Source organism: Mercenaria mercenaria, chromosome 17, assembly GCF_021730395.1.
Source record: "Mercenaria mercenaria strain notata chromosome 17, MADL_Memer_1, whole genome shotgun sequence".
NCBI lineage: Eukaryota > Metazoa > Mollusca > Bivalvia > Venerida > Veneridae > Mercenaria > Mercenaria mercenaria.
The window spans coordinates 69,722,769-69,747,021 of record NC_069377.1 but is presented as its reverse complement, the minus strand read 5'-3'; the positions used below and the strand labels follow the sequence as shown (position 1 = coordinate 69,747,021).

The window sequence follows — 24,253 nt, the reverse complement described above, 5'->3', positions numbered from 1 at the left end:
GGTGAATGACGTAATTTGACATAATTCTACTCCAAGTAACATGTACTTCAGATTTTTTAAAGTGGATTTTCGTTTTGTAGCTGAACAACAGTAAGTCTGGTGATTTTAATAAAATGCTGACTGTTGCTATAAATTTAAAAAACAATAAAATATTTTTTGTTACATAAGATGTTTTCTAATCAATCTAGTGGTCATTTTCTCTAAATTCTATTACTTTATGCACTGTTCTGAACCAATTAGTATGGTGATGATAGTAATGATTATGGTGATGATGATGTTGATGGTATTGAAGGTAACTGTACAAGGTGAAAATATGTAGGACTCCAAGAAAATTTAAGAGGGACTCCAAAATCTGAATGTTAGGCAGTCCTGACTCCATGAAATTGAATCATAATGGAAGCCCTGCACGGGTACTGAACTCCATGTATGGACCAATTACTTTTAATATTTTAAAACACTTGAAACTGAGTAATATTACAAAATCTTGAACTATTAAAGAAAAAGTATGTGTACGTTTGAATGAATACCTTTGCTGATTGTTTTTAAAATTTGCAATTTAAATTTTAAAGTCTACATCAAATTACTGTCAAAGTTGTAGCCAGATATGGAGTTCAGTAAATTTTAAGAGACCCCTCACACTTAACAGGCTTGGGACTGTCTGGCATGTATTGTATAAAATGGCCCATGTCAGAGCATAAATGAAAAATGGAGAAATCATAAAAGAAAAAAGTGAAAAGCTATTTCTGTCTTCCTTAACCCTTACAATGGTACAATCGATTGGTTTTGCCTTTGCGACCAGTGCAGACCTAGATCAGCCTGCACATCCGTGCAGACTGATCATGGTCTGCACTGTTCGCTATTCAGTCAGTACATTTTGAGTGAACACCCCTTCAAATGATAAATGGTATTGCCCAAATTGAATGATGGACCTGTCCATTATAGAAACTTAGCCTGCTAAGGGTTAAAAGGTCAGAAACACAATATGCATAGGATGTGACAACAATACTACACTACACTATATATAATCACACCAACACCAGAAACAGAATACAATGCCAGGTGTGTTTAGTCTCTATTTATTAGCAAGCTATATATATGTTTAAAGCAGGCAAGCAGCATGCAAAAAATTTCAAGTATTTAATAGTTTCTACAACATAATATTATAACATACAACATGGAGGCTTTAATAAAGAAAGTGGGAATAAAATGGTTCAAATTGGGAAAATAACTTGTCTGATTTATCTAGACTGTGTTGTGAATCTATATTTGCCTGAAACAACATTTTTTTTTAACCCAGTGGCACTTTTTACAAAATAAAATTTTTTGTGTTTTTTTTTCATTTTATTTTTATTATTTTTTCCGATGCTAACATTTTCCTACTTTATTTTTTATTTTTATTCCCTCCTCCTTATGCTCATTTTTGGAAAATCTCCCGTAACCCAAGTTATTAAAAAACTCTGGCCTAATCCTAGAACCGGAGGCTAGGATTACGGTACCGTAATTGTAGCCACTGCCTTAAAATATCGATCTAAAGACTCAAATTAGCTTAAGCAATGAAAATCAATGAAAGAGTAATTAAAACTCTGTTTAGAATGCGCAAATTTATTTCAAATACTGGTACTGATGATAAACCCGGACAGATGATAAAGTCGATCGCCTTGGAAATATTCGATTGCAATCGGTTATTTATAAAATTGAACACACCATCTAATAGTTTCCACTTACAACACCAACTGGTGTAAACAAAAACAAAATTAGTAAATATTCTGTATAAATAAATGACGTACATAAATTTGTATAAAAAATATTTATCCAAAATTACTGGGGAAGAGGGTGTTTTTTGCGCATGCTCACTGTCGAAACATGAAGGCCTGACATTTGGTAACTTTTCATTACTTGATCAGGAATGACTGTTGCAGCTTTTTGGGGAAAGTTTCAATATAATAATACCAAGAAAATTTTGTAAATGACAAAGTGTTCGAATTTATCATCAGTCAACATTCATACAATCCCCTTTTTACATACCCCTTTCCGGGCCTCACTTCGTGTGAGTTTGTTTACTAAATATAAATTTGAATTATGTAAAGTTTTCAGCAAAGGTTAAGCTTTATTTTGATACCGACCGTTGATTACAATTTGCAGAAATAAAAAGGTACAGGTAAAAAACCTCATTTTTTGTTCGGGTTTATCATCAGTACCAGTATAGAAAATTATCTTTCTTTTATCAAATTATCAAAATCAAAATTATTTGGGGATTTTCTTTAACCTTTAGCCTGCTGGCGGCAAGAGATTCTGCCTTTGACTATATACACCAAGGTTTGTACTGATGATCCTGTTTGCACTAGGCCCAATACACCAAGGTTTGTACTGATGATTCTTTGTTGATCCTCTATGAATTACAGTACACAAAGTCATCGGTACAGACCCTGGTGTATCCGGTATAGGTCACACAAAATCATCAGTTAAATACCTGTATGATACACCAAAGTCTGTTCCGATGGCTTTGTTTGTACTGATGATACTGTGTGCATTATATCATAAACACCAAGGTTTGTAACCAAGGAATCTTTGTGCATTATACCAGATTCACCAAGGTTTGGTCTAGTTATTACAGTAGATCAAATTAAAAAGGGATTTCTGGATTAACAGGAACTATACAACGTACATGTACAGTACATATTCATATGTAAATGTTAAGGGATTTTGAGGATTACTGAATTTGGAAATGGGTTTAGGTTATCAAATTTCATGTAGAGACCGTACCATAGCTCTTCACTTACTTCGATTTTTCAAAATAAAGTGGTTTTTACAAGTGCACCGGTTACGATAAAAAATGTAAACAACGAACTCTGTCAATGAATCTTTGGAATGAATGAATGACAGTCGATCTTATTCATAATACTGATTGACATAGAATGCTTATAACTCCATGTGTTGCAGAAAGGTATTTAGTTTGTAACTGTAATTTCCTATCAGTTGAAATCCTCTCAAAACTGGTAAAATGATTGCTTATATTTGGACAAAGCTCACCGTCTTTGCCGTTCGCCAGCTGCTAAAAGGGCAAATATAAAAGATTCAGTGTAAGTTATATTTCACTGGTACTACCAGTTAGTAAGTTCATACTCTGAACAACACGTCAGAGAAATTTGGGCAGTTTTGACCAATTTAAGTGATGGCAGCATTACATAATATTTTTTCTTTACACGAAAATTGCCGTTAGGTAACAAAGCGAATACGCCGATAATCCGTAGTTCACCGATTATGATGTTATCGACACAAAATTGTTCCAGTTCACGTAATGTAAAAGTGGTTGAGTGTCTGCCTTAGGTGTGAAAGGTCCTGGGTTCGAGTCCCGGTTAGAGCTTAAATAGTTGCATTCTGCTACAGCATATTTTTGCTGTTTACAGACTGTTTTAGATGTTCTAAATTTTTAGCACACAGTATCATGGATCATTATTTAGCAATCCAGACCACAATCGAATGTTAAATCAAATGCGCCCAATTAGAAAATATTCACTATATTATGTCCCTTTGATGTTTCTGCTGTCCAAGTTCAAGAAGAGTTACATTTCCTTGATCACAAAATTTTCTTTAACATGACATTATTAAACACCCATAGCACTATGCTTCTGGTTAAAATATTGTCTATATATCAATTTTTGAGAAATATATGGACACTTGCCTTCATTTCAAAGCTTTTTAACTTCAAACCCATTATTTGAAAAACTTAGGTACTATCTCTATTTCATGGATATTGGAAACAATTTATTTTACTGTCCCTGAAAAATTTCTTACTTGCTATATACAGCCATTGATCAACTTGTAGTTTATATTTTACCGATATATCCTTGTGTTTATTTCAGTTCTGTTCCTGTTAGAGGAAGCATGCAGCCTCAGAGAAATCATTCAGTTATAAGCCTGTCAAGTAATGACTCACTAAGAATCTTGTCTGGTTCACATGGAGCCACATACAATGGGAGTAAATCGCCCACAAAGACAAAATCACCGATTCTGACTAAATCAGATATTTACAAAAGAAATGACTTGAGAAAGACAGACATCGGTAGCAAGAGTGATCAGTCTGATAGTCCAGTGTTCAGCTGCAAAAGACAGCTTCTAAATGACAGAACAGGGCAGAATACTGAAAGGGACAAACAAAAAAATAAAACATATATGTCAGAGTCAAAAATTCCTCCTCTGCCTGGAAGTCCAGAATTTGCTCGTGAGAGGGCAGAAGTCCTTCGAAAAAAGAAATTGAAAAATAAAATGTCGCCATTTTCACAATCAAAATTTGACTTGTCTCCATTGAAAGCAGGTGTTAATTGTTTATCTGCATGTAAACCACAAGAAAATTCGAGATGGTCTCCATCCCCAATAGAAGATGAGCATCTAGCAAGTGTAAAGCAAAATAGTGGATATTCAGGATTTGTTAAGAGTTCAAGTTTATTGGCACGACCTGGACTGAATGATTCACCACATAGTGCAAATTCTGCTAGGTCTGTATGTCTACATGCAGGAAATGCTAAGAAAAGAAAAGTTGAAACTGTTTCAAGTCACAATAGCGATTGCGTAGTTAGACCAAAAGTCCAAAAGGCAAAACCGACATATTCTTGGCCCTCTAGCTCCGAGTCGAGTGATGATGAAACTTCAGTGTTTTCAAAAAGTAAGAAAATAAAAATGTCAGTGAACAAAACCAGTGCTACAGAAAATATAAACTCTGCCCGTGTTGATCATAGATTATTGTGCAATGATAAAAAATCACTGAAAAGGGTGAGTAGCGAAAAGGGTGTGTCAGGGATGAATGGTGACTTTTGTAGTAATATTGGAGGAAAAAAAGAAGTGAAGGACAAGAAAAGTAAAACAAAAAGTTGTGCAAGGACCACTGTTACTGGAGGTTTACGGCACGGGCCAATAGATTACTTAGACAGTGATGATGAATTTTACAGTTCCTCTCCAGAATTTTCTTCAGCAGCTAGTCGCGAAAAATTGGGGAACAGTTCTACTGTTAGAGGAGAAACGGTGTACTCTAGATTTCACCATCGCAGTCCAAAACATTCACACTCAGTCTCCCCAATTAAAACAAGTAAAATGTATAGAAGTGCTACTGCATTAACCTCACCAACCAAGAGCCCTGTGTTGTCTGCATACCCAAAGAGGCCATCAACCTCACACACAAATAACAGTAAGAAATCACCAAAATCACACAGACCTGCGTCTGCTTGCTTATCAGAATGTTCTCCATTTAGACATGAAAGAGCTCTGCCCAACAACAAAAATGCAGGTGAGTTATTAAGGTTTCAAATGTATTTCAGTTAAAGGATAATTGAGCCACGCCATGAGAAAACCCAACATAGTGGCTTTGCGACCAGCATGGATCCAGACCAGCCTGCGCATCCGCGCAGTCTGGTCCGGATCCATGCTGTTCGCTTTCAAAGCCTATTGGAATTAAAGATACTGTAAGCGAACAGCATGGATCCTGACCAGACTGTGCGGATGCGCAGGCTGGTCTGGATCCATGCTGGTCGCAAAGCCACTATGTTGGTTTTCTCATGGCGTGGCTCAGCTATATTATCACACTTCATGTACTGAAACATCATTCATTTTTGTGGGCATTAAATTTTATGGCTTTATCAAAAACGGTTATTTTGTGGGGAAATGAATTTATGGGTTTTAATTTTTGAAAATATGTATGGGAATTTTACATTTGCTGGCTGTGATTGAATTTCACTGATTGTTGCAAATACCAGTGTGTTTTTAGCTCACCTGAGCATGAAGTGCTAAAAGATGAGCTTTTGTGATCGCCCTGTGTCTGTCGTCCATCTGTCGTCAGTCGCCCGTCGTCAGTAGTCCGTCGTCAACAATTTGACTGTTAACACTCTAAGAGGTCACGATTTTGGCCCAACCTTAATGAAACTTGGTCAGAATGTTACTCTCAATAAAATCTTGGATGAGTTCGATATCGGGTCATCTTGGGTCAAAAATTAGGTCACCAGGTCAAATCAAAGGAAAAGCTTGTTAACACTCTAGAGGTCACAATTTTGGTCCAACCTTAATGAAACTTGATCAGAATGTTACCCTCAATAAAATCTTGGATGGGTTCAATATTGGGTCATCAGGGTCAAAACATAGGTCACCAGGTCAAATCAGAGGAAAAGCTTGTTAACACTCTAAGGCCATACCAAATTGATATGTCGTTCGTCGGAACTACCGCATCAATAATTTCATTCCCGAGAAAAAAAAATAAAAATTACCCGCCCGCACGTACATAAAAATCTCCGAATTTTTTTTTTTTTTTTTCGATTATGCGGTCCGGAATAATAACGGCAAAACAGGTTTTATCGCTGTTTTAATGCGTCAAAGTGATATTGATCAGATTTCATGCGTCATGTAGCTGATGATCCAAACTCAAAAAGTCAGGAGTTATGGTGTTGTTCATCATTTGTTTTAAATCTGGAGTGACCTTCGATGTGCCGGTAGGTAATGAAATAGGCACATTCTACTTTTGTTCAATACAGTGAAAAGAACGAAGCCCGACTTGTAAGACGTGCACGGGGATGCAGTTAAAAATATTTGGAAATATTGTTTAGATATCAAGTTTTCAAACCATTTGTTATCAGCTGTTTAATTCAGCATGTTAGATCTAGAGCCCAAAGCTGAGGCCAACTACTATCTTAAAAAAATATTTGTTCACAGATCCTGACCGACCTATCACATTGTCTCGGCCCAAATCTTTTTGAACGTAACTTCTTTAGTACAGCAGTCAGATATTCTATCAAAACACATTTAGTCAATTTTAAAAATTGTTTAGCTTTTCAAATAAGTAGTGTTGATATGAAAATAATTTCTAACAAAATATGTCCTTTTGTAACCCCAGTTTTGCCTGTTTGTACACATGACGCCAGGATATATTTAAAATTGGCTGTAAATTGCTTGAACGAAAGAAAAAAAACAGACTTCCCCAACTCTAAATTTATAGTTCAGTCAAAGCACAACAAACAACACTTTTAAGGGTGGCCATATTGGGATCATTCTTTGTCCGTCTGTTATTATTTTTGCCTGAAATGAATCTCTACCACAAAAGCTTAAGCTAGCCTGATCATGATCTGTTAAGAAATTATTCCAAAGGGATTCGAGCAATGTCGAAGCATCTGTATGCCCAACTCCGTTTGGTCTCACTGGTCAAGTGGTTTATTACTTCCCCTCACCTCTATGGGTTGGAGTTCCACTAGGGGCACAAATTTGTTCATTTGTCAAAGCCATCTAACTGTGTTTCAGAAGAAATGTTATTCCACACAATCATGTGCCTGTTTTGTCTTAAATATTCCTCATCCTGTGCCATTAAATAGGCACGTCTTCAGATTAATGTAGAAAAATCAAAATTAAAAATAAGACACTCATTCCTTAGTAATTAAAATTACAAAATAAAAAAAATAAAGTGATTCAGTGAGTTTTGGCAAGAATTTATTTGCAAAATCATTCATGTAGTCTTTAAAACATATAGAAAAGCTATATACTGTGTTACCCACACTGTAAATGTTTGATTTCTGTGTTATTTCTAAAGAAATGTTAACTTTATATATAATCATAACCGCCTCCTCAAGGGTTCAAGCTGGGAAAAAAAATAAAAAAAGCCCGCTCGCTCCATGTAAAATCTACCCGCCTCTGAAAAAATCAAAATTGAGAAAAATAAAATAAAATAAAAATTTCGCTCGCCCGCTCCTATTTTTTTTGAAAATTTTCCGAAGAACTATTAATCAATTTGGTATGGCCTAGAGGTTACAATTTTGGCCCAATCTTAATGAAACTTACTCAGAATGTTACCCTTAATAAAATCTTGGATGAGTTCGATATTGGGTCATCTTGGGTTAAAAACTAGGTCACAAGGTCAAATGAAAGGAAAAGCTTGTTAACACTCTAGAGTCCACATTTATGATTGTATCTTAATGAAACTTGGTCAGAATGTTAATCTTGATGATCTCAGTGTCCAATTTGAATCTGGATCATGTAGGATCAAAAACTAGGTCACCAGGCCAAATCAGAGGAAAAGCTAGTTAACACTAGAGGCCACATTTATGACCATATCTTAATGAAACTTGGTGAGAATGTTAATCTTGATGATCTTTAGGTCAGAAGGTCAGGTGACCGTGAGTGATACAGGGCCTTCATGGCCCTCTTGTTTTTATTTTTCAAAACAACATGTGGCCTTTTGAAGGGGAAAATATAGCGTGATTAACCCAAAAAAAATGGGAAAATTCAAATCATTTGATTTTCATAACAGGCACAATACCAATTTGCAAGAACTGATGTCAATGTCTTTATGAATTTGGCACCTGAGGAATAGTGAGCACAGTTAATGTGACATAATTATCAGTCCATTGTAAATTTGAAGCAAGATGGGGGTAATTGGAGTTGAAAAAATCATAAACGCAGACTTTCATAGAATTATTAACTATGCATAATTATTACCGTTATTACGGAACATTTCCTTAAACTCTAAGGGGAAAATATGACCTATTTTAAGGGAAAATAGATGTAGGATTCACATTGATAAACGTATCTGAGGTACCAGTATTCACAATACAGTATCACTATGCACAATATTGCAATTTTAATCAAATTTAAGCATAAGCATTTTTGAAACATTTATAAATACTAACTATGCTGTTTTAAACCTTGTCCAACATGTGAAGATAGTTGTATCAAGCTACCTGTTTGGTTTATCCAATAGTTTTAGGAGATGATTTTTCTGTTTCACAGGGTTTGATATTAAGATATATGAATATTTGTTGTTTTTCAGTTAGTGCACCAGGTAGCAGTGAGAACCCCATAGAGGTGGAAACCCCTACTACTCCTGAGACACAGAAAGCCTGGCAACATATCAAACAGTTGGAGGCAGATGAAGAGTTTGCACGGCAAATGCAGGTTCGTACAAAATCACATACCTTTCAAAACAGTTTAAACAATTGGAAATGCAGAAAAACCTTGAGGCTACAAATGCATTTCAGAATTTTGTCTTCTAGTTTGAGATGCATGTCTGACAGCTTTACTCTTGTTTGTTACATGTACTTAGCTAGAATTAATCGCTGTTAATTTATAGATCTGGAAACCTTGTTAAGTTTCAGTACATTACCAAATAAATGTCAGAAGTTTTGAGATGGATAGAACCACACTGAAACTGTTCTAAAACGAAAGAAACTATTGCTATGAAAAGCTTGACAGTAGGCAAACTTCTTTTAATTTGTGATAATAGATGACCAATGTAGTAAGTCTCTATAAAGACATTGAAATAAACCCCTTCTAAAAATAGTGTGACAATTTAAGAGTGAATATGTACCTCATACTGTACTATATTTTAGAATTTCATAGACATATTTCAATGACTCTACAGAATGGAAATCACAGTGTTCTCTATAACTTGAACAAGAGGGACTGTAACCTTTCTAACATTAACTACTGTTGGAAGGGAAATTCTACAGGGATCTAATATCTCTTTACAGGAGCAGTTGGACATGGAGTTTGCCATGGCCCTACAGAATAGTGATCCACACAGCCACAGTGACATGGATACACAGTCACAGGGTACAGAAAGGCTACCTTCTGGAGCTACAAACTTACCTGACCAATCAGTGGAGGCAGGTCATCATTGGCACATGCACTCACCTGTCAGATCCAGAGGTACAAGAAGAAGAAATGTTGGTGGAGGTAAAGTCATTGCTTTCATTTGTAAAAGTTTACTCAAACATCCAAGGAAATACCATAATCCATTACATTGTTTTTGCAAACATTAAGGACAAAGAAAAAATAAGTTTCTTGCAGTTTTTAAACACAAAACATGTGAAAGGACAGGTTGGGACACTGTTATACATGTATAAAAAATTGTACTAGTCTGAATGTAAAAAATTGTCAGTGTTTTAAAATTGAACAACATAAAGAGCTAAGAAAAAAAGTAAAGATGAAAGATAGGAACAGGTTTCAGAAGTTTTTATTGGCTGTTTCATTTTGTTTCAGTACGAACTAGAAGAGACAGACCAGACAGTGCATCAGAGGAAGCTGTAAGTTCATATTATATATATATCTGTGTGATAATACTTTTCCTGATACTTTAATGATAATGACACACATCTGACTGAAAATATGAAAATTTTCTCAAGAATAAATCACTGTTTCTGAATATTATTTCAATTTTACCACAACATTCACAACTATTTGCCTGTTCTATGTCTCATTTTCAGTATATTATTATGACATACAATTTATATACTGTATCAATCAGTGATTTTATCATACAGTAATGTCAATCTTTCAGTGGTCATTGTATCATATGAAAAGGTGTCAGGTTATGTTAGACTAAATTTTAAACCAGATATATAATTACATTTGACAAAATTTGTCAGACATCAATTATATACAGATGATATGAGCGTTTCTCCCATTTTATACACCCGTCTGAAAGACTGGACGTATTCTGGGAACGCCCTTGGTGGGCGGGCGGTGTCCACAAACTTTGTCTGGAGCATTTCTTCTTCATGCATGGAGGGATTTTGATGTAGCTTGGCACAAATGTTCACCATCATAAGATGGAGTGATATGCGCAAGAACCAGGTCCCTAGATCAGCAGGGGTCAAATTTAGCAACATTTTCTACTAGCTAAAAGTAGCTAGTGCCCTTTTTGTTCACTAGCTAAAATGAAAAATACTGGCTAATATTAAACAATAATATTTAATTACTTTATTAATATTTTACTAGCCAAAACCTACTGATTAATCTCTGTAAGTAGCCAGTCACAAAAAAATTTTATTAGCTTAAAATAGCTAGTGCCATTTTTATCCATTTACAAGATAAAGTCAAATCTTTCCATGTTAACTTGATGCAAGCTGCAATCATGCATTATATCACAGTTTTGTTGAACAATGAAATATCATTTATAAACATAAATGATAACATTCCTTTCATGCAGAAAAATGTATACCTGTAGAACAAACTTTATTCAAGCTTTGAAGACATTTGCTTGGTATATTATTGACTAGCTGAAATTAGCTAGTACATTCCAAGCCCACTAGCTGTTCTCAAATTCCACTAGCATTTAGCTTGTATGCTTGTCTAAATTTGAACCCTGAGATCTAAGGTCAAGGTCACACTGAGAGGTCAGAGGTCAGATACAAGAATGACAACTTTGTCCGGAGCATTTCTTCTTCATGCATGGAGAAATTTTGATGTAACTTTGCACAAATGTTCACCACCATGAGACAAAGTGTCTTGTGCAAGAACCAGGTCTGTAGGTCTAAGGTCAAGGTCACTCAGATAATGGATTAAGGTCACTGTTATTAAAAAATAGATTTTTCAACTTTTGCTGAAAACACACTTACTCTTTGACCTAGGGCCTTAAGATTTGATATGTGTGTAACTGGCATAGAGACGCACCAGCTGCTTGGGTTTGGGGTCACTTGGGTGAAGGTGAAGGTCCTAATTATTAAAAAAAGATTTTTCAACCTTTCTTCAAAACTCACCTGTGCTTTGACCTATCATCTCAAGACTTGTTGTGTGGATACCTGGACTAGAGACCTACTAAGACTAAAATTCTTAGCTATACATCCATTGACAAATATGCAATCCGGGCAGCATCCATCGTTTTTAGCTCGACTATTCGAAGAATAGTGTAGCTATTCTACTCACCCTGGCGTCGGCGTCGGCGTCACACCTTGGTTAAGTTTTTGCATGCAAGTACATACAGCCATCAATTAAAGGCATATAGCTTTGAAACTTATTTTTTCTTTTTCTAGATCAATAACCAACCTCTCTGGGTCAAGTCCCATAACTCTGACATGTATTTTGAGCAAATTATGCCCCCTTTTAGACTTAGAAAATTTTGGTTAAAGTTTTACATGCAAGTTATTATCTCCAAAACTAATGCAGATATTGATTTAAAACTTCACATGTGTTCGGGGTTATAAAACAAGTTGATAGCAGCAAGTCCCATAACTCTGACCTTCATTTTGGCCAAATTATGCCCCCTTTTGGACTTAGCAAATTCTGGTTAAAGTTTTGCGTGCAAGTACATACAGCTATTACTAAAAGGCATATAGATTTGAAACCTATTTTTTCTTTTTCTAGATCAATTACTTACCTCACTGGATCAAGTTCCATAACTCTGGCATGTATTTTGGGCAAATTATGCCCCCTTTTGGACTTTGAAAATTCTGGTTAAAGTTTTACATGCGAGTTTCTATCTCCAAAACTAATGCAGATATTGAATTGAAACTTCACATGTGCCTTAGGTGTTATAAAACTAGTTGATAGCAGCAAGTCCCATAACTGATATGCATTTTGGTCAAATTATTCCCTCTTTTGAACTTAAAACTCTTTTGATATTTAACCTTTTTAGGTAATATTTTCCTGCCTCTGGGACAATATTTCGAATAGTCGAGCTTGGCTGTCTCACGGACAGCTCTTGTTAAAGATAGCCCTTGTTTTCGTATTTTTGAAGCTACTGTCATGATATTTGAATCATATGTACAGTTCTGTAACAAGAACTTGTCTTCTAACAAGCACTTGATGGGTGTATTTCGTGACTATGGCACACTTGTTAACCTATTTATGATTGATAGATATTGTCCATTTTTTTGTGAATTGCATCTTTTGTCAGTCACAGTCAGTGACTATGGATCTCAGATCTCATTTAACAATGTCATTGACAAAAAGTGTTATTCCTTTTTATCTGTTTTTCAGAATCAGACAAAATCTCTGTTGCTGTTGTTGTTAATGTAGTGATGTAATATTAAATATTCTTTTGTCAGAAGTTCAGAAATTTGCCTGTTTTACTTACTTCCAATTTATAGCTGAGTGTATGGTATGTCACATAAATTGTAGAAAAAAAATTCTTTCATGTGTATTTATTTTGCTCAAAGACTGTTTCCTTGCTATCTAAACTAGACATTATTATAAAAGAGATTGTTGAGGCCACACTCCTTTTCTAATCTGATTCAAATTTGAAACTTTTATGTAAAGATTCAATAACTTTGCTTCATCTCCCTTTTCAAAGGTGATTGATTTACACATTCTGTGACATGGCTTCTGATACTTATAAGCTGTAAAGAAAGGCATTGTGGTTCTTTTCTGAACAAGCTTCCTGTGATTTACATGTAAAATGTTATGCTTCAGGTTCTACAGTTGTTACAACAAACAATGGAAACAATTAATGCTGAACTTGGTGCAAGCTCCGAGTATGGTAAGTATATTGCTGAACTTGGTAAGTCTGTTGCTGAACTTGGTGCATGATCAGATCATGGTAACTCTATTGCTGAACATAGTGCAAGCACAGAGCTTGGTAAGTCTGTTACTGAACTTGGTGAATGGTCAGATCATGGTTAATCTATTGCTGAAGTTAAAGCTTGATAAGTCTGTAGCCGAACTTAGTGCAAGCACAGAGCTTGCTGAACATGTTACTTTGGAGCATGGTTAGTCAATTGCAACTTGGTTAATCTATTGCTGAAGTTAAAGCTTGATAAGTCTGTAGCCGAACTTAGTGCAAGCACAGAGTTGCTGAACATGTTACTTTGGAGCATGGTTAGTCTGTTGCAACTTGGATCATGGTAAGTTTGTTGCCAAACTTGTTGCAAGCTCGGAGCATGTTAAGTCTGTTGCTGAACTCAGAGCATGGTAAGTCTGTTACTGAACTTGTTGTAAGCTTGGAGCATGGTATGTCTGTTGCTGAACTTGTTGTAAGCTTGGAGCATGGTATGTCTGTTGCTGAACTTGTTGTAAGCTTGGAGCATGGTGTGTCTGTTGCTGAATTTGCTGCATGCTCGAAGCATGGTAAGTCTTTTGTTGAACATGGAGCATGGTATGTCTGTTGCTGAACTTTGGAGCATGGTATATCTGTTGCTGAATTTGTTGCAAGCTCGGAGCATGTTAAGTCTGTTGCTGACTTTGTTGCAAGCTCGGAGCATGTTAGGTCTGTTGCTGAATTCTGGGCATGGTATGTTTGTTGCTGAACTTGTTCAACAAGTTGTTGCAAACTTGGAGCGTGGTAAGTCTGTTGCTGAACTCAGAGCATGGTGTGTCTGTTGCTGAACTTGTTGCAAGCTTGGAGCATGGTAAGTCTGTTGCTGAACTTATTGCATGCGATGGAGCATTGTAAGTCTGTTGCTGAATTCTGGGCATGGTATGTCTGTTGCTGAACTTGTTACAAGCTTGGAGCATTGTAAGTCTGTTGCTGAATTCTGGGAATGGTATGTCTGTTGCTGAACTTGTTCAACAAGTTGTTGCAAACTTGGAGCATGGTAAGTCTGTTGCTGAACTTGGAGCATGGTGTGTCTGTTGCTGACCTTGTTGCAAGCTTGGAGCATGGTAAGTCTGTTGCTGAACTTGTTACAAGCTTGGAGCATGGTATGTCTGTTGCTGAATTTGGAGCATGGTAAGTCTGTTGCTGAACTAGTTGCAAGCTCGGAGCATGGTATGTCTGTTGCTGAACTTGTTGCAAGCTCAACAATGGTATATCTGTTGCTGAACTTGTTGTGAGCTTGGATAATGGTAAGTCTGTTGCTGAATTTGGAGCATGGTAAGTCTGTTGCTGAACTAGTTGCAAGCTCGGAGTATGGTAAGTCTGTTGCTGAACTTGTTGTAAGCTTGGAGCATGGTATGTCTGTTGCTGAACTTGTTGTAAGCTTGGAGCATGGTATGTCTGTTGCTGAACTTGTTGTAAGCTTTGAGCATGGTGTGTCTGTTGCTGAATTTGTTGCATGCTCGAAGCATGGTAAGTCTTTTGTTGAACATGGAGCATGGTATGTCTGTTGCTGAACTTTGGAGCATGGTAAGTCTGTTGCTGAATTTGTTGCAAGCTCGGAGCATGTTTAGTCTGTTGCTGATTTTGTTGCAAGCTCGGAGCATGTTAGGTCTGTTGCTGAATTCTGGGCATGGTATGTTTGTTGCTGAACTTGTTCAACAAGTTGTTGCAAACTTGGAGCGTGGTGAGTCTGATGCTGAACTTGGAGCATGGTAAGTCTGTTGCTGAACTCAGAGCATAGTGTGTCTGTTGCTGAACTTGTTGCAAACTTGGAGCATGGTGTGTCTGTTGCTGAACTTGTTGCAAGCTTGGAGCATGGTAAGTCTGTTGCTGAACTTACTGCATGCGATGGAGCATTGTAAGTCTGTTGCTGAATTCTAGGCATGGTATGTCTGTTGCTGAACTTGTTACAAGCTTGGAGCATTGTAAGTCTGTTGCTGAATTCTGGGCATGGTATGTCTGTTGCTGAACTTGTTCAACAAGTTGTTGCAAACTTGGAGCGTGGAAAGTCTGTTGCTGAACTTGGAGCATGGTAAGTCTATTGCTGAACTCGGAGCATGGTGTGTCTGTTGCTGAACTTGTTGCAAGCTTGGAGCATGGTGTGTCTGTTGCTGAACTTGTTGCAAGCTTGGAGCATGGTATGTCTGTTTCTGAACTTGTTGTAAGCTTGGAGCATGGTGTGTCTGTTGCTGAACTTGTTGCAAGCTTGGAGCATGGTGTGTCTGTTGCTGAACTTATTGCATGCGATGGAGCATTGTAAGTCTGTTGCTGAACTTGTTACAAGCTTGGAGCATTGTAAGTCTGTTGCTGAATTCTGGGCATGGTATGTCTGTTGCTGACCTTGTTCAACAAGTTGTTGCAAACTTCGAGCGTGGTAAGTCTGTTGCTGAACTTGGAGCATGGTAAGTCTGTTGCTGAACTTGTTGTAAGCTTGGAGCATGGTTCGTCTGTTGCTGAACTTGTTGTAAGCTTGGAGCATGGTGTGTCTGTTGCTGAACTTGTTGTAAGCATGGAGCATGGTATGTCTGTTGCTGAACTTGTCGTAAGCTTGGAGCATGGTATGTCTGTTGCTGAACTTGTTGTAAGCTTGGAGCATGGTATGTCTGTTGCTGAACTTGTTGTAAGCTTGGAGCATGGTATGTCTGTTGCTGAACTTGTTGTAAGCTTGGAGCATGGTATGTCTGTTGCTGAACTTGTTGTAAGCTTGGAGCATGGTATGTCTGTTGCTGAACTTGTTGTAAGCTTGGAGCATGGTATGTCTGTTGCTGAACTTGTTACAAGCTTAGAGCATGGTGTGTCTGTTGCTGAACTTGTTGTAAGCTTGGAGCATGGTGTGTCTGTTGCTGAATTTGGAGCATGGTTTGTCTGTTGCTGAACTTGTTGTAAGCTTGGAGCATGGTATGTCTGTTGCTGAACTTGTTGTAAGCTTGGAGCATGGTATGTCTGTTGCTGAACTTGTTGTAAGCTTGGAGCATGGTATGTCTGTTGCTGAACTTGTTGTAAGCTTGGAGCATGGTATGTCTGTTGCTGAACTTGTTACAAGTTTGGAGCATGGTATGTCTGTTGCTGAACTTGTTGTAAGCTTGGAGCATGGTATGTCTGTTGCTGAACTTGTTGTAAGCTTGGAGCATGGTGTGTCTGTTGCTGAATTTGGAGCATGGTAAGTCTGTTGCTGAACTAGTTGCAAGCTCGGAGCATGGTATGTCTGTTGCTGGACTTGTTGTGAGCTTGGATAATGGTAAGTCTGTTGCTGAATTTGGAGCATGGTAAGTCTATTGCTGAACTCGGAGTATGGTAAGTCTGTTGCTGAACTTGTTGCAAACTTGGAGCATGGTATGTCTGTTGCTGAACTTGTTGTGAGCTTGGATAATGGTAAGTCTGTTGCTGAATTTGGAGCATGGTAAGTCTGTTGCTGAACTTGTTGCCAGCTTGGGAGTAACGAAACTATTTAAGTTCTCTTTTCATTGACAAGCATATGAACCTCATTCAGAGTTCAACTCAAATATAAATATTCAGTGTTTAAAACATGAAAAATATTTCATATAACATATATCTACATACATATTTTGGTTGTTGTAAAGAGAACAAGGTATAAGTACTTATATTATATCCTGATTTTCTGTAGTACATTACTATTTCATGTATTTTGCTTGTGTATAGCTAACTTCAGGAAAGTTTTAGAAGGTGCCTTGTGCTTAATTTATATCCAGACTCAGGTGGTCTATACCCTTTCATGTGTGTAGGAAGTACAAAGCAAGTGAAACTAATATAGATGTCTTGTGCCAAATCATCCATATATGGTGTAATGTTGTCCAGTGGCACACTCATAAGCACAACATGTCAAACAGATGACTGGTAATATAGCAGTTGCAAACTTGATTCTTGATTACGGCAAATTTGAAATGTTCTTCTTGGTCATTGATGAAAAAGACAAAACGTGAAGGCAACAGTAGATTTAATATTGAAAATTACACAGCGGGGTATTTCAAAATGAGTATGTGTTTTTATAAATCACTCTTGTTGCTTTATTAATCCTGATGTATTTAATTTCAGATGTGCAGTTTGATCAGTGGTTAGGTGTAAGTATTATAACAACTTCTCTCACATGTTCACCTCCCAGGGGTCTGCCATTTTGCCTAGCTGCTGGACTTTGATGGATGAGAATTTTTCTCTGAATACACAATCTCATTACATACAATCTCATTACATTTATTGTGATAAATTTACATACATAGTGTGATAAATTTACATACATAGTGTGATAGATTTTACTTACAAATACACTGGTGGGGGGTGGGGACTTTAAGAATGCCTCATCCATATATAGCTCCAGGCAATTATTTCATTCTTGCAACTTGTAATCGAGTATTTTTATATCCATTTATTATTATTTATTAAATCTGATCCAATATGGTGGTTTCTTTTGTGGTACTTGAAGCGTGACCGTTGTTGCTTGAAGTGTAGTTAAAGCAGTAATTAATGTTATACAAAATTCACAGCACGCATTTATGAAAATAATATATTTTTGAATGTTGAGTCAAACTCACGAACAACAACTTTATAAAAAAAATTCCTGACTTTCATTAAATTAAAGATCTATTAATTAAAATCATTATCAACTTTTATTCTTTGCAAAAGTGTTTTTCGAAATCTTTTATTGAAATTCTATAAGGCAAACCTACTAAACAGCAACAAGTTATATTGGTACGGGAGAGCCACCAAAATTACATTGGACAGGCTGCGGATCTAGGGTTCTTCGTTTGAAACCACATGAATGTTTACAGTTAAGTCAATTACCTTAGTGTGTAACAAACTGAAAATCAATCTTTCTATCATTGGACAAACAAGCCAGTTTGTTTATCTTTTAATGGTGTACAACTTAAACTGGAGATTCGATATTCTTTTTGGGCAACAACAGCCAAATCTCTGTATATCTCAATAAAACTTGCCCGAATATGAGCTTGATGATGGGTAGTCTTGCTTCAATTAGCACAGACAAATGACCACCTTCATAACCTTATTTCATAAATATCCGCATTATGATAATCTTCTTGGATAAGATTTTCCAAATACATGGGCTATTTTTGAAGTTTTTGAGCGTACACAAAGTGGTATTCAAATAATCAGATTCAGTGCTTTTGCTAACAGTTGAGCTTAACCTGTTCAAGTGTTTCAAAAGCATTTGATCATCATGGCAGACTTCAGGAAAGTTGGAAAAAATGGCCAGGCATTCGGTCCAGAAATGCCTAAAAATCTGCCGGACCAAAAACAATATGCCGGACCGAAAAAAATGCTCAAGACAGAACCTGAAAACCAGGTGCGAGTTTTAGTCCATTTCTTGTTAAATGTTCAGTTAACCCTCTTATTTTCATAAAAAAATTCTTTTCACTACGATTGTAGGGCGTTAATTTATCTTAAGTATTTTAGTGACGCCATTTTGATGTGTTGTCCGAGATGTTGCGGTTCTCTGGGTACGATAAATGCCAGTCAGTCCAAATTAAGGAATGGTGGGCTGCGTCAAAAGTTTTGGTCATGTGCGTCGGACCGACAAATTTCCGGAAGTCTGTCATGGTGCATTGATATTAGCACTAGCATCCAGGACAAGCATCACAGGACTAAGTTCCAGGAATTAATTGAATTCCTGGCTGCTTTAAGTGTATGTTCAAAGCTGTTCAACTTGTTTTTATATATCTGTGAAACAGGGTGTATTACATGTTTATGGACATTATCTTGGACAAATTTGATAAACTGATAAACAGATAGATACTCCCAGTCACTAATGAGTTACAACCCTTGAATCACTTAAAATTGTTAAAAATTAACAGTGTCCACTTACTTACATAAGCATTTCTTATCCAATGTTAATCAAACTTAGTCCAAACATTTATGGTTGGCCAAGTGAGGTAACCATTTGGATAGATTGAGTTGCATTGGAGTAATGGCCCTTGGATTAGCAGAAATTGAGAAAATTGACAACAAATCTGCTAAGTATTTTAAAAGTCAAAAGTAATCTGATGTGATGGGCATTAAGTTCTGCACTCTTCTTTTTGTTTACTATACTACTATTATAATCAAAGTTAGAGATAGGAACTACATGTAACTAGTGTTTGATAATTGTTTACATTGTATTTTCAAATTTCAATCAGAATATATGCCTGTATTTTAGCATTCCCCGAATCGTGGTAGAAGAAGAAGGGGCAGAGGTCGTAGAGGGGATAATGTGTTTAGAGGTTTTATGTTAAGTCCAGCTGCAGGAGGGAATGATTATGAGGTAAGGTGGTACAGTGGTTGTAGAGGTGATATGTTTGGATGTTTTATGTTCAGGAGGGGAGATTATGAGGTAAGATGGGATAGAGGTCATGTAGGTGGTGTGTTTGGAGGTTTTATGTTCAGGAGGGGAGATTATGAGGTAAGATGGGATAGAGGTCATGTAGGTGGTGTGTTTGGAGGTTTTATGTTCAGGAGGGGAGATTATGAGGAAGGGGAAAAGTATGAGGTGGAGGTCATATAGGTGATGTGTTTGGAGGTTTTCAGGATAATTCAGATATTAGATCTGTATTGTGAATATTTACAAATTTTGAGACAGAGATATTGTACGATTTTAGGAGTGTAGTAATATTCCTTAAAAGTATATATTCCTTAAAGTCCATATTTCTGCATGCAGAGCTAATAGTGTCTTTTTACAATCACATCTTGACTTACTATTGTTGTAAAAATGTTATTAATTTTTTTTTGTCAAAGTTGAATTGAAATATTGTGGTTAATGAACGTTTTAAAGAGACGACACAAATGAAAATGATGTCATGCAGCCGATATGAAATATTTTCTTTCTTGTCATCATGGAAAAAAAACTGAAGTTTGAAGTTCTGTTGTATTTTAGAAATACAAATGTGTTTGTAGTATATTATATTAATTTGCCCTTGTAAGCAAAATTTGGACTGGTAAGATTCGGAATTATATCCTTTAAATCATTTTTAGCTCATCTGATTTTTTGAAAAAAAATGAGTTATTGTCATCACTTGAGCGGTTGTCGGCGTCGGCGTCTGCGTCGGCGTTGCCTGGTTAAGTTTTATGTTTAGGTCAGCTTTTCTCCTAAACTATCAAAGCTATTGCTTTGAAACTTGGAATACTTGTTCACCATCATAAGCTGACCCTGTATAGCAAGAAACATAACTCCATTTTGCTTTTTGCAAGATTTATGGCCCCTTTTGTACTTAGAAAATATCAGATTTCTTGGTTAAGTTTTATGTTTAGGTCAACTTTTCTCCTAAACTATGAAAGCTATTGCTTTGAAACTTGGAATACTTGTTCACCATCATAAGCAGACCCTGTACATCAAGAAACATAACTCCATCTTGCTTTTTGCAAGAATTATTGCCCCTTTTGGACTTAGAAAATCAGTTTTCTTGGTTAAGTTTTATGTTTAGGTCAGCTTTTATCCTAAACTATCAAAGCTATTCCTTTAAAACTTGCAACACTTGTTCACCATCATAAGCTGACCCTGTACAGCAAGAAACATAACTCCATCCTGCTTTTTGCAAGATTTATGGCCCCTTTTGGACTTAGAAAATATCAGATTTCTTGGTTAAGTTTTATGTTTATGTCAACTTTTTCTCTTAAACTATCAAAGCTATTGCTTTAAAACTTGCAACTCCTGTTCACCATCATAAGCTGACCCTGTACAGCAAGCAACATAACTCCATCCTTCTTTTTGCAATAATTATTGCCGCTTTTGGACTTAGAAAAATCATTTTCTTGGTTGAGTATTATGTTTAAGTCAACTTTTCTCATAAACTATCAAAGCTATTGCTTTAAAACTTGCAACAGTTTTTCACCATCATAAGTGGACACTGTACATCAAGAAACATAACTCTATCCTGCTTTTTGCAAGAGTGATGGCCCTTTTTAGACTTAGAAAATCATGGGTAGGACAATATTTCTATTATACAAAAAAAATCAGATGAGCGTCAGCACCCGCAAGGCGGTGCTCTTGTTGTAGATACAGTACATTCAGAACTTGGATCTTTTGAAAATTAAACAAAATGTTCCTGTTACTACCATTGAAGTTCTTTAGAATGCTGAATGTTTATTTGTTTGTTTGTTTGTTTTGGGTTTAACGCCGTTTTTCAACAGTATTTCAGTCATGTAACGGCGGGCAGTTAATCTAACCAGTGTTCCTGGATTCTGTACCAGTACAAGCCTGTTCTCCGCAAGTAACTGCCAACTTCCCCACATGAATTATCAGAGGTGGGGGACGAATGATTTCAGACACAATGTCTTTTATCAAATCGTCACGGAGAACATACGCCCCGCCCGAGGATCGAACTCGCGACCCCGCGATCCGTAGACCAACGCTCTCCCTACTGAGCTAAGCGGGCGGGCGCTGAATGTTTAAAGAGAATTCAAGGGAAAATATGGGATCAAACAGTAGTTCTAGTCTTTCCCCAGTTTTAACAAAATAGGATTGTAAACTACTGTAAATTTATAAATTTCCTCTTGATGGAATAGCTAGAAATTTCAGACACAAAATTTGGATCTTATAAACACATCTCAATACTCGATATATTTTCTCCAGGTTGTCAAAAATTCTTCCTTAGACCTTGACTTTTTAGCTCACTTGAAAGAATTTGTTCAAATGGGGGCACTTGGGCCCCTTCTAAGGGCCACTAGAGCTAAAACTAGAAATACCTTTAAAGGACTTCTTCTCATGGAGCGTTTGATGGATCTTCATTACACTTGATCTGTAGCATCATTATAAGGACCTCTCCCAAGTTTGTTCAAATGGGGGCACTTCCCTTTTAGGGGCCACTTGAGCTAAAAATAAAAAAAAACCTTTGAAAGACCTTTTCTCAAGAACTGCTTAATGGATCTTCATCAGACTTTGTCTGTAGCATTGTTAAAAGGTCCGCTCCCAATTTTATAAATATGGGGACACGTGGCCCCTTTTAGGGGCTGCTTGAGTTAAAGTTAGAAGTACCTTTAAACAACCTCTTCTGATGAACTGCTGGATGGATCTTCATCGAACATGGTTTGTTGCCCCATTATAAGGTCCTCCTTCTTTTGTTGAAATGGGGATGATTGGCCCCTTTTAGGGACTGCCAGAGCTGAAATTAAAAATGCCTTTAAAGGACTCCTTCTCATGAATCACTTGATGGATCTTCATCAAACTTTATTTGTAGTATCATTATAAGATCCTTACCAACATTGTTCATTTGGCCCCTTTTAGGAGCTGCTAGAGTTAGAAATAGAAAAACCATTAAACAACTTCTTCTCATGAACCGCTTGATTATCAAAATAGAAAAAGTGGAAACTCCACAGGTCGCTCAACACGACAAAAAGGAAAATGTTGCAGGCTCGGTTGATTGAGCCTGTTCATAGATGGTAGTTGAAATGCATGCTACAGTCCACACCCTCTAGCCCCAGGTTGAGCAGAACTCAATATCTACACATGCTACAAGTACAAAAAACAATTTAGAGACATACCTTGTCTAGCGGATCATTATAAGGTCCTTTCTCAAATTTGTTCAATTGGGGGCACTTGTCCACTTTTAGGGACCACTAGAGCTAAAAATAGAAATACCCTTAAACAATTTTTTCTCATGAACTGCTTGATGGATTTTCATCAAACTTGACCTGTAGCATTATTAGAAGGTCCTCTCCCAAACTTATTCAAATCAGAGCAATTGGCCCCTTTTAGGGGCGGCTAGGGGTAAAAATAAAAATACCTTTTAACCACTACTTCTCATGAACCAATAAATGGATTTTCATCAAACTTGGTCTGTAGCATCATTATAATGTCCTCTCCAAAATTTGTTCATTTGGGGATGTGCTTGGCCCCTTTTAAAGGCCATTAGAGTTAAAACTAGAAATGTCTTTAAATGACTTCTTCTCATGAACCACTTGATGGATGTTCATCAAACTTGATTTGTAGCATCATTATTAGGTCCTTTAACAAATATGTTTAATTGGTTCACCTTGGCTTCTTTTAGGGGCTGCTAGAGTTAAAAATAGAAATACCTTAAACTAAATTATTCTCATTCTCTCCTGGATGGGTCTTCATCCAACTATGTCTGGAGCATCATTATATGTTCCTTTACCATGTTTGTTCAATTGGGGGCACTTGGCACATTTTAGGAGCCTCTAGAGCTTGAAATAGAAATACCTTTAAAGTATTTCTTCTCATGAACCGCTTCATTGATCTTCATCAAACTTGCTGTGTAACATCATAATAAGGTCTTACGTCAAATGTGTCCAAATGGAGGCACTTGTGCTCTTTAAGGGACTACTGGAGTTTAAATAGTAATACCTTTAAATGATTTCTTCTGGTGGTTGTGTGTTTTTGGTGTGTGACAGCAAAATATAGAATTTTTTAAAGATAAATTTTGTTTTAGTAAACAGCTTAAAGGATTTTCACCAAACCTATTTAGAAGCAAAGTCAGACGGTTAAGGTTTTCTTCAGGTGAGCGTCTTAGGCCAATTTTTGCCTCTTGTTTCATGTACTGGTAATTTTGAGATCTTACATTCTTGTTAGTAAGTAGACTTAGATGAAATTTGTGTTTTTGCTTTGCAGCACCTTATGAATCTAGCAGAGATGTTGGGTGATGCGAAAGATAAGGGGCTGTCAAAGTCAGATTTGGGTCGACTTCCAGTTGTATCGTATAAGAAGACAGTAGGCCAGGAGATTGAGGAATGTAACATCTGTATGACAGATTATGAGGATGGGGACAGCCAGAAAATTCTTCCTTGTTTTCATTCATTCCACTGTCTTTGTATTGATAAATGGATAAAGGTAATTCTAATTTAAAAATGTGAGATTTTAGATTATAGTGAACTGTTTTTCTTTCTCTACTCGATCAGTGTCAGCCTGACTAAATTAAAGACCACTACTGTCATTTCTGTTTTAAACAGTGGTAGTTTGAAAAATTATTTAACAAGTGAAGAAAAACTACCTGCAAACCATTTGCTCTTCCA

The 24,253-nt window shown here is 36.7% G+C and overlaps 1 protein-coding gene across 5 annotated transcripts in view; it reads left to right on the top strand.

Moving 5' to 3' along the window:
• The window catches only part of LOC123536200 (uncharacterized), a 35,238-nt gene that overhangs the window by 3,625 nt on the left and 7,360 nt on the right, over positions 1-24,253 (top strand). For 3 of the 5 annotated variants that reach the window (XM_053528543.1, XM_053528545.1, XM_053528544.1), the window contains 8 exons: positions 3,864-5,281; positions 8,798-8,922; positions 9,498-9,702; positions 10,009-10,052; positions 13,159-13,225; positions 17,336-17,361; positions 19,449-19,553; positions 23,853-24,071. In XM_053528543.1, coding sequence (XP_053384518.1) covers positions 3,864-5,281; positions 8,798-8,922; positions 9,498-9,702; positions 10,009-10,052; positions 13,159-13,225; positions 17,336-17,361; positions 19,449-19,553; positions 23,853-24,071 — 2,209 coding nt within the window. Of the gene's footprint in view, positions 1-2,272; positions 2,361-3,863; positions 5,282-8,797; positions 8,923-9,497; positions 9,703-10,008; positions 10,053-13,158; positions 13,226-17,335; positions 17,362-19,448; positions 19,554-23,852; positions 24,072-24,253 lie in introns of all 5 variants that reach the window. The other 2 variants (XM_053528540.1, XM_053528541.1) reach the window with 1 other exon arrangement.